Source organism: Neoarius graeffei, chromosome 23 (genome assembly GCF_027579695.1).
Source record: "Neoarius graeffei isolate fNeoGra1 chromosome 23, fNeoGra1.pri, whole genome shotgun sequence".
Taxonomy (NCBI): Eukaryota; Metazoa; Chordata; class Actinopteri; order Siluriformes; family Ariidae; genus Neoarius; species Neoarius graeffei.
In genome coordinates this window covers 45,700,846-45,710,945 of record NC_083591.1, presented here as the reverse complement: position 1 = coordinate 45,710,945, position 10,100 = coordinate 45,700,846, and the positions used below count along the sequence as shown (strand labels likewise).

Here is a 10,100-nt window from a genome sequence, read left to right as displayed (position 1 = left end):
AGAAGTTATTTCAATGACATTTAATAACATTTTGTTTATCCTGAGGACCGAAAGTAAATGAAAATGTGAACAAACCTTAGCTGTAATAAGATGGCGACCACCGGCTCCAGGGACGACCCACTGATGTAGGCATGTTACCCAGCCTGACACAAAATATTTGTAGGTATCCAAACTCTTATACACTTTCAGATCAATACCTGTGTATGGCGATGGGTTTTTAACGACATAGGTATACAGATCACGTGGGCCGAAGTCAGGTAAAGACGAGGGCTTCGTGTACTTCCGTACGTCAGTGAACAATCCTGGTGGAAGCAGGTAAACGTCGTTCTCTAAGCCTGCTAACCTCAATTTTTGCAAATACCTCTCCCTCTGCTCGCCCTGTAAATGCCCTACGTCGCTGGATAGTGAAGGTGTTTTCTGCATCTCGCTCCTTTTTCTTTTATGTTTTTCGTTTGTCGCCTTCCTCGCATTCAAACTGATTCGAGCCGTGACGTCCAAAATGGCAGCCTCACATGACTTGGTCACGTGGGTGAAAAACCTCAATAGGTCAGTATAGGTTGTGTTCTCTTCTTTCATAATATTTTCATGCTTGTAAAGTAGCTGATGGCTGAGCACCTGTAAATTTAATTTCATGCCATGAAGAGTGTTAAGGATTTATTGTACTCTATTCAATTTTACTATTTCAGCTAGAAATAGTATTTCTGTTTAAAACAACCAAGAAGGCATTAATTTCTTCTGTGACCTTCTGTCTCAGCTAGAGACAGTATATTTTGTTTAAAAACTCCATTACTGTCGTAAGGACATATTGGTCTGTGTTATAGAGATTAAGTTGTGCGTAATATTAATATTTTTTTGAACATTCTGTAAGAACATCTGCTGATATGAAATGTGCTCATGATTGATCCAAGGTTTCACTCACACACACACATACATCTGAACATTCGATCAGAACATTATGCTCGTGATTGATGTAAATAAGATGTGACCTGCTCAGACCAAGGTTTCATGCATTCTTTTCTCTGTCAACATTGAGAAGAACTACTGATAAGTTCACAAGACTGACCCAGTCACAGATACCAACAAACACACACACACAGTTGCAGTGATGTCACTCTCCCACACACACACTCTTTCTCCCTCCCTACACACAGACATATAAAGGTCTATGTAGATTCTTCATCTTTGGTGATTTGTAAATAAAAGACTGTGAAAACTATCTTCCTGTCTCTTTTTTTTTTGCGAACCACCCCAGAGCGTCTCTGAGTGACAAGAGAAGACTGGTCTGTGAGAGTGTAATTGCTGAGCCTGAGGGCAAGAGGTGAAGATACCTTACAAAGAGTGCTCAGTCCAATGTAGAAGAACATCAAATTTGATTCAGTTAATATATTAACTCTATAAATACTGTATGTAATAGTCAGGATGCTTTTGTCTTCCTGCTCCACCACCTTGTAAATCCTGACAAAAGTAAATTAAAATATCAAACTTGCTGTGGGAAGGACTTTATTTAAAAAGCATTTTTTTTTCAGAACAGGTTTTTCAGGCTTTGTATGAATAAAAACAAACCCAGATAAAGAACCGAAGAGCCTCCTGATGTTGCTGAATATATAATTGAAAACTAAAATGAACAGAAAACAGGAATAGTGAAGAGATCATCTTTTAGATCAAGCATGTTCATGGGCCAGCAGTGTCCTAATTGCAGAGGTCACTCTGACAGCATCGGGCTTTAATGCTAGGACTGGCCTGGAGAATGAGGCAATCTGACCTAGAGATGCATCTCCTGAAATAGGTAACTAAAGAGAGAAAGAACATTGAGCAGTCAGTACAAGTCCCTCTGAACAAACTGATATAATTAGCATGTTTTAATTCTAGCAGGTGTGGGCGTGGTTTAGTGTGCAGTGGGAGGTGTTTGGGGAGCTAGGGGGTTATTATTAACGTGGCACGTGTAAGTCATGTGCGTGCGTGAGGTTAGGGGTGCATGAGTAGAGAAAAGCCAAAGCTCTTATCCTGAATGTGCCATGTTTTCTAAACAGTGTACTACAGAGATTGTTAGATTCAGTTTTATATTTAAGATCTGCAGTGCTGTTATGTTATATTAACAATCTCAGGGGTGCAATGATCATAAAGAAACACAAAAAGAGACATACAGGGGCGGTTGGTGAAGTAAGCAGAGACACAGGCGTCTTTCTTATAGCCGCAGGTTTCAGTAGTGGTAGTACAGCTGCCATCATAACGAGGAACACAATGGTAGCATTTCAGAGCAGAACCTGTAACCAAAGTGGAGATTAATTAATTAATTTCTAAATCAGCCTAATGGGCTGTTTTTGATCATTTTAATATCTGTTGTATTCTCCTTTCTGCATAACAGCAGCACCAGTCGAACATCATCAAGTCTGCCATTGCATCTTTATGAAATAGGACAGCCAACTGTGACTATGCTAATATGATTAAGTAGATGCCCTGACTGGTATCCTTCCTTCCTTCAGATTCTCGGTCAGCATGACTGATGAAATACAGTACAAGTCGAAAGTTTGGACACCCCTCCTCTACTCATTCATAGGTTTTTCTGTATTTTGTATTTTCGCCACTGTAGAACAATACTGAAGACATCAAAACTATGAAATAACCTATGGAACACATATGGAATTATGCAGTAAACAAAAGTGTTAAACAAAAAATGTTTCATATTTTAGATTCTTCAAAGTAGCCACCGTTTGCCTTGATGACACTTTGCACACTATTGGCATTATTTTAACCAGCTTCATGAGGGAATCACCTGGAATGCTTTTCAATTAACAGGTGTCTTGCCAGAAGTTAATTAGCGGACGAGTTTCTTGCCTTCTGTTTGAGATCAACCAGTAAATAGCCCTATAGTATAACTGTAGTAACTGTAACTGTAGTAATCTGTAGTAATAACTGTAGTAATCCATATTATATCAAGAACCGCTCAACTAAGTAGAGAAACGACATCCATCATTACTTTCAGACATGAAGTGACTTTTAATTCATAAAAATGAAGAAAAAACATTGATTAGAAGGCATGTCCAAACTTTTGACTTGTACTGTATTTTGTGACTTTTATGAATTCCCCTTTTTAGTGCACATTTGAGTTCTCTCCCTGTGCTTTTTTTTTTTAAGCATTGTCACAACTTTGTTTTTGTCCTGTCTCGAACTCAGTTCTGTTGCTGCTTGGTTATCTAATGTGTACTAATTAGGCCCGTCTGTTCCTTTGTTTGCAATGTCTTACGGTATCATGCACTTGTCTTAATCGGTATAAGTCATTTTCTCAGGTTTGTCTTTGGATGTCCTGATTTGAACCTAGCCTTTTATCCATGTTCATGTTTCATATTTATCCAGGATGATCCTTATTGATTTTTTTTATTTTGCCAACTTGTTCTTGCACTTGCTTCCTGACTCATCATCTACCTGTACATAGTAGTTATTGATAGGCATTAATGATAGGCAGGGCCGCTGACAGCTTTGGCTGGGCCCGGGACAAAATGCTCTGAATGCCCCCCCCCGGGCCAACCCCCACACACACCTCTCTTATCCCAGTCTCTGTAACGGAATAAGCGGTTACTGTTATTTTGTATCCTTTAACCAAATGCCATTAAATGTATTCTGTTACGCCCCAAGTCTGCATGCGACAGCCCCCGCAATGCCTTCCTAAACTCGTGGATAGTCTACTATAATCACGCGATTGGGGTGCTCTTGAAGGAGCAGCGATGGACGGGGGATTTCGGACAGGGCTGGGGGCGAACATAGTATACTGTGCGTGCGTACTGTCCAGTGTGAAAAGCAGAGAAGAACACACCGCTCGAGAAACGGCGGGATATGATTGCGGGCTAATGTGAATATTCTTAGCTTCAATCAGATATATGAAACACAATGTTATTAAGCCGTTGTGGTTATGAAATGATTCAATGCCCTGTGCGTTTGATATGGTGTTCAGTGTGACTTGCTCTCCCCTCGTTTGTAACATGAATTGCATGCCGCGCGTGCCTTGGTTGGGGTTACTTTACGGGGCTGGAAAAAGTTGGCTGTGTCTTACCTGGCTCAGCTGCCCCACTGCCTTTGCTAGTACCTGCTGCATCATCTGAATCTTTTTTTAAATATTTATGCAGTGAGCCCCTGAGTCTCTTGGTTTCTTCCTCTCTTTTTCTCTTTTCTATTCTGTGCTCCTGACTTGTGCATGTTGGCAAATGGCACGCACGCTGATTGTCGAAGCGCTATGATCGAACGATGTCGTTTTTTCCCCTTAATCAAAGAGTCAGACCAAACCATTTTTGCATTAGGGGTGGTAGGGGGTTCTTGACACCTTTTTCAAAGACAATAAAGGCAAAAGATCTAGAAATCATTTATTGAATGCAAATATAGTACATTTCTCCCCCAAATCAACACATTTTGAAATGAAATAAAATAATCGCAACTTCATGAGAGCCCAGTTCTGGGCCCTCCCCATTCCTGGGCCCGGGACAACATACCTGTTTGTCCCCCGTCGGTGGACCTGATGATAGGCATCACAGAAATATGAAGCAGATTGTGTTTTAAAACAAATTTTCTGTTGACCCTGTTGTCACTCACCACTCATCAACATCAGGGCAAGAACCAGAGTCAGGACCAAAGTCTTCATTTTTCTGCAATGGGATTTAAAAAATAACTTATTCAAAATCGCTATTGGCTAATTGCAAAAATGCCCAGGGGGATAAAGTTTGGCTGTTACACAATAGTGACACATAAACTATAAAATCTGACTGAAATTTAATTTTTATACGTATACTGAAAGCAAATAAATAAATTCATTCAGCAACTCCATTAGAATGATATTATTCTATGTATAATACTGTAGATCTTACCTTCAATGTTTAAGAGTGCAGTAAAGGTGAAAGGAGTCTCTGAGATTTGACTGTGTACCAGCTCTGAGTTCCACCAGTTTATCTTTCCTCCTTTAAATAAATCTCAGATGCAACTTCCAACCCTCTTGGTCAGGGGCGGAGCTTGCCTTTCCTGACAGTGGGTGCGAATGTTCAGAATCGGTGGAACAATGGGTGTTTGTTTTACACATGCAACTTTCCGTCTCTAGAACAAGGAAAACATGTTTGCATACATTCTCAAAAAAGGGTGTGGGTGTGTGTGTGTGGGGTGGGTGTTTTGTGACAAAAATAAAGATTTCTTCTTATTAATTTACATACAAATGTATTTATTCCACTTGAAAAGTGTACGGCAAACAAGCTACCGGATTTGGGATACTACAACATTCTGAACTATTCCGTATTTGGGATTTCTAAAAATACTGGAGATACTAAAGGCAGAGAAAAGGACAGATGTCTACCAACATTCCGAGGCAGGTTTCATGCCAGAATGTTATGGGAAGCTCCTGATAAATAAAAATACTTTATTATGACAAAAGTAAGCTCTGGACTTCTAACAGTCATAAACAAGCCAGGGCCGAGATCTAGCATATTTTATGGTGTTTAGTTGAGTTTACATTATCAGTACATAACTAACATGCTACTAGTCTCACCAAGCACTAGGTCTAATAAAATTATATCACATCCAAAGCCCACAGCCAGAAATACATTTTAACTTTGCACAAAGCACACTAACATGATATAAAATGTTCTCCACACACATGGGAATACTGTGTTATCTTCCAGTCTTCCTGTTTAACTGCAGCTCTCCATTTTTCTCCTCTTTCTGGGTTTGCCGGGAAGCAGTGAAAAGTTATACCAAGCTCATCGCCATGTCTGTTATTACATCCAAAAGCACTACATGTCCTTGGCATTATTCTTTTAGATGTAACTTTTGACAAGTTTATCTGTAGATATTTCCTGAATTGGGCTTATAATCGCTGGTGTACACTTGTGCCGGTCGTTGTCAAACACAAAGCTTGCCAGGCAACATGGCTGCATAAGCAAATCCACTGTTACGATGATGTCATGTGAAAGGCCCCTATATTGAGGATGCACATTGCAAAGACGCTCTTGGCAAAGTTGCTCTTAAAGAGACCTTCTTACGAGTGAGTTTGGGAAAACCATGTACAGAAACAATGTTCGTTGCTTAAGAGTGTCTTTCAACTCCCTCTTTAGCCCTAAATTGCAACATTATCAGGAAACCCACCCCAGAGCAGTAATAAAGAATGATTTATTGAACTTAATAATTGCCAAACAGGTAGCCTTTCATTAACTAAATGTTCACTGATATAAGACACATTAAGGAATGCAAAAACAACAAGAACAACTGAGTTATCTAGTACATGAAGTTAATCTATTTATAAATCCGCTTACACGGTTTGGCTTGAAAAAGGAGTGAATGCTCCTCTGTCATTTCCTTTTCTGCATCATAATTATAGGCATATGGCATTGTGGCAGCGGGGGCATGGTCAAGCATCGGTCTGTGACAGGAGGGCGGAGTCAGGGAAGGTAAGTGGCAGAATCACTACACCTGATGGCAATTAACCTGTGTTTGTGTGTCTTCCCAGTGACCACGCCCTATTTAAGGAGGGAGAGCGAGAGCAGACTCTCCCCCAAACGAGACGCCAGTTGTGTGTGCATCTTTGATTACATGTTCACTGAAAAGTGTAACAATAAAAAACGCTTCACAAACCTAAACTCTGTCTTGCCGTCTTCCTGTGCTCCACCCCTGTGTGAGAACCGCTACAGTGGTGCCGAAACCCGGGACAATTTCTGGAGCGCAGAACAGCCCCATGGAGTCTTCCCCGTTCGCCGACCTGATCCACGCTCTCGCCACGGCCCAGCAAAGCCAGCACCAGGCGCTAGTCACCCTCTGAAAGGAGCAGGAACAGCGGTTCGAGGCCCTGGTGTTGGCCCAACAAGAAGATCGTCAGGCGTTCCGGCACCTCCTCGCGTCGGCGGGGTCTACCAACGCTCCCATCGCGGGCCCGTCCCCCCTCACCCTAACAAAGATGGGCCCGCAGGACGACCCCGAGGCATTCCTCACGCTCTTTGAGCAAGTCGCAGAGACCTCAGGGTGGCCAATGGAGCAGCGCGTGGCGTGCCTTCTCCCCCTGCTAACGGGAGAGGCGCAGCTGGCCGTGCTACAGCTCCCCGCCGCTGGCTGGCCTACGTGGACCTTCGCCAGGCCATCCTCCAGCATGTGGGGCGCACCCCCGAGCAGCAGTGTCAGCGCTTCCGAGCTTTGCGCTTGGAGGAAGTCGGATGGCCGTTCGCATTTGGCCAGCAACTCCGGGACGCCTGCTGGTGGTGGTTGAGGGCCAACAACCGTGACGCTGAGGGGATCATCGACCAGGTGGTACTGGAACAATTCATTGCACACTTGCCAGCAGGAACCGCGGAGTGGGTCCAGTGCCACCGCCCGGCGTCGCTGGATCAGGCAATCAAGCTGGCGGAGGACCATTTGGCGGCTGTCCCAGCGGCAGGACAACTGACAGCCTCTTCTCTCTCCTCCCCTTCTCTCTCTCTCTCTCTCTCATCCTGTGTCTCGTCCTCGCCCTGTTCCCCCACTGTGGAGGCGGGGGCCGGCGCCACCCCAGCCGGCCTGCCGGACCCGCGGTGCCGTCCAATTTCTACCTTCTGTGTCTGTCTCTCCCCCCCCTCAGGTGAGTGAGCCCCAGAGCGCCGGTGCAGAGAGAAAGCCCGGGCCGGTTTGCTGGCACTGCGGGGAGCCGGGCCACCTCCAACAGCAGTGCACGGTAATGGAGGTGGCCGTGGTGGTTCTGATCCCTGACGTGCCAGGAGCCGCCCTCGATCGAGCCGGAGCGTATCGCATACCGGTGAGTATTCAAGGGGATACATATCAGGTGTTGGTGGATTCTGGTTGTAATCAGACCTCAATTCACCAAAGCCTGGTGCAAGACGAGGCATTGGGGGGAGCACAGGGGGTGAAGCTGTTGTGTGTGCACGGGGATGTTCACAGCTACCTTTTGGTGTCGGTCCACATTTTTTTCCGAGGGGAGAAATTTATAGTAAAGGCGGCTGTTAATCCTCACCTCACCCACTCGATAATTTTGGGGACTGATTGTCCGGGATTCGGGGAGTTGATGAGTCATTTAGTGAAGAGTGGGTCCTGCCATATTTCAGCAGGGGGAGGTCCCGGTGTCACCTTGGCGGGAGCCACTGTCACAGAGCCATCTGCGTCATCTCCGCGTCAGAGTGAGGAGCCACAGGCTCCTCCCTCTCTCGGGGAATCCCTGGCGGATTTCCCGTTAGAGCAGTCGTGAGACGAGACTCTGCGGCATGCATTTGACCAAGTGAGAGTAATCGATGGTCAAACGTTCCCGCCGAACGCCACCCCGTCCTTCCCCTATTTTTCTATTATGAAAGATAGATTATACCGAGTGACGCAGGACACTCAGACGAAAGCGCAAATCACACAGCTTTTGATTCCAAAAAGCCGCCGGGAATTGGTATTCCAGGCGGCTTACTTTAATCCCATGGCTGGACACTTGGGGCAGGATAAGACACTAGCCCGAATAATGGCCCGATTCTATTGGCTGGGGATTCGCGACGATGTCCGTAGGTGGTGTACGGCGTGCCGCGAATGCCAGTTAGTAAATCCAGCGGCCATTCCAAAAGCGCCTTTGTGCCCTCTACCGTTAATCAAGACCCCGTTCGAAAGAATTGGGATGGATCTCGTCGGGCCATTAGATCGGTCAACATGAGGGTACCGCTTTATATTAGTTCTGGTGGACTATGCAACGCGATACCCGGAAGCAGTGCCTCTTTGCAATATCTCAGCACGCAGTATTGCAGAGGCACTCTTCCGCATTATCTCCCGAGTTGGAATCCCGAAAGAGATTCTGACTGATCAAGGCACCTCGTTTATGTCACAAACACTGAACGAACTGTATGGGTTATTAGGTATTAAGCCGATCCGCACCAGCGTGTATCACCCACAAACGGACGGTTTAGTTGAACGGTTTAATCGCACCCTCAAGAACATAATTAAAAAATTCGTAAGTGAGGACGCACGTAACTGGGATAAATGGCTCGAACCCTTGTTATTTGCAGTGCGAGAGGTCCCCCAAGCCTCCACGGGGCTCTCCCCGTTTGAATTATTATATGGGCATAAGCCACGCGGCATTTTAGATGTGCTGCGAGAAAATTGGGAGGAGGGACCTTCACCAAGTAAAAATGAAATTCAATACGTTATTGACCTGTGCGCAAAACTCCACACACTCACACACCTAACCCAGGAGAATTTGCGGCAGGCCCAAGAACGGCAAACCCGCCTGTACGACAAGGGTACGCGCCTTAGAGAGTTCGCACCGGGAGATAAAGTATTCGTACTGTTGCCCACATCGAGCTCTAAATTAGTCGCCAAGTGGCAAGGACGCTCTGAGGTCACACGGCGAGTCGAGGACGTCGACTATGAGGTGAGGCGAACGGACAGGGGTGGGGCGCTACAGATTTACCACCTCAATCTGCTCAAACTCTGGAACGAGGAGGTCCCCGTGGCGTTGGTGTCGGTAGTTCTGGAGAAGGTGGAGCTGGGGCCGGAGGTTCAAAAAGGAACATTAGCATCATGTACCTCTCCAGTCCCCTGTGGAGACCACCTCTCCCCGACCCAACTCGCGGAGGTTGCCCAGTTGCAGACGGAGTTTTCGGATGTGTTCTCACCCCTGCCTGGCTGCACCAACCTCATAGAGCACCACATTGAGACGCCCCCGGGGGTGATAGTGCGTAGCCGCCCTTACAGGCTACCCGAACACAAGAAAAAAGTGGTTCGGGAAGAACTCGAGGCCATGCTCGAAATGGGCATCATCGAGGAGTCCCACAGTGACTCGAGCAGCCCGGTGGTCTTGGTACCCAAGGCTGACGGGTCGGTCTGGTTCTGTGTGGACTATAGAAAAGTCAACGTGGTGTCTAAATTTGACGCGTACCCAATGCCTCGTATTGATGAGTTGCTCGATCGACTAGGCATGGCTCGCTTTTATTCGACACTGGATTTAACAAAGGGTTATTGGCAGATCCCCTTGACTCCACTATCCCGAGAAAAAACAGCCTTTTCCACACCGTTCGGCTTACACCAATTTGTCACACTTTCTTTTGGATTGTTTGGGGCGCCCGCTACATTTCAGCGGCTGATGGACAGGGTCCTCCGCCCCCACGCCACCTATGTGG

The 10,100-nt window shown here is 45.7% G+C and overlaps 1 protein-coding gene across 1 annotated transcript; it reads right to left on the bottom strand.

Annotated features, from left to right (window-relative positions):
- Positions 1-1,483: 1,483 nt before the first annotated feature.
- On the bottom strand, positions 1,484-4,960 carry LOC132871235 (CD59A glycoprotein-like). Its single transcript, XM_060905356.1, has 4 exons — positions 4,854-4,960; positions 4,582-4,634; positions 2,145-2,264; positions 1,484-1,790 (listed from the first exon to the last, which is right to left on the bottom strand). The coding sequence occupies exons 2-4, from the start codon at positions 4,628-4,630 to the stop codon at positions 1,690-1,692; spliced, it is 270 nt and encodes an 89-aa protein (XP_060761339.1). The 5' UTR covers positions 4,631-4,634; positions 4,854-4,960; the 3' UTR covers positions 1,484-1,689.
- Positions 4,961-10,100: the final 5,140 nt, after the last annotated feature.

What these genes read in the sequence shown, in the direction of transcription:
- LOC132871235 (XM_060905356.1), bottom strand. Translation starts at nt 4,630, where the DNA reads ATGAAGACTTTGGTCCTGACTCTGGTTCTTGCCCTGATGTTGATGAGT. An exon ending in TGCCCTGATGTTGATGAGTG is followed by an intron (nt 2,265 to 4,581) that starts GTGAGTGACAAC and finishes CTTTGGTTACAG; the next exon opens with GTTCTGCTCTGAAATGCTAC. An exon ending in TTACTTCACCAACCGCCCCT is followed by an intron (nt 1,791 to 2,144) that starts GTATGTCTCTTT and finishes TTCTCTCTTTAG; the next exon opens with TTACCTATTTCAGGAGATGC.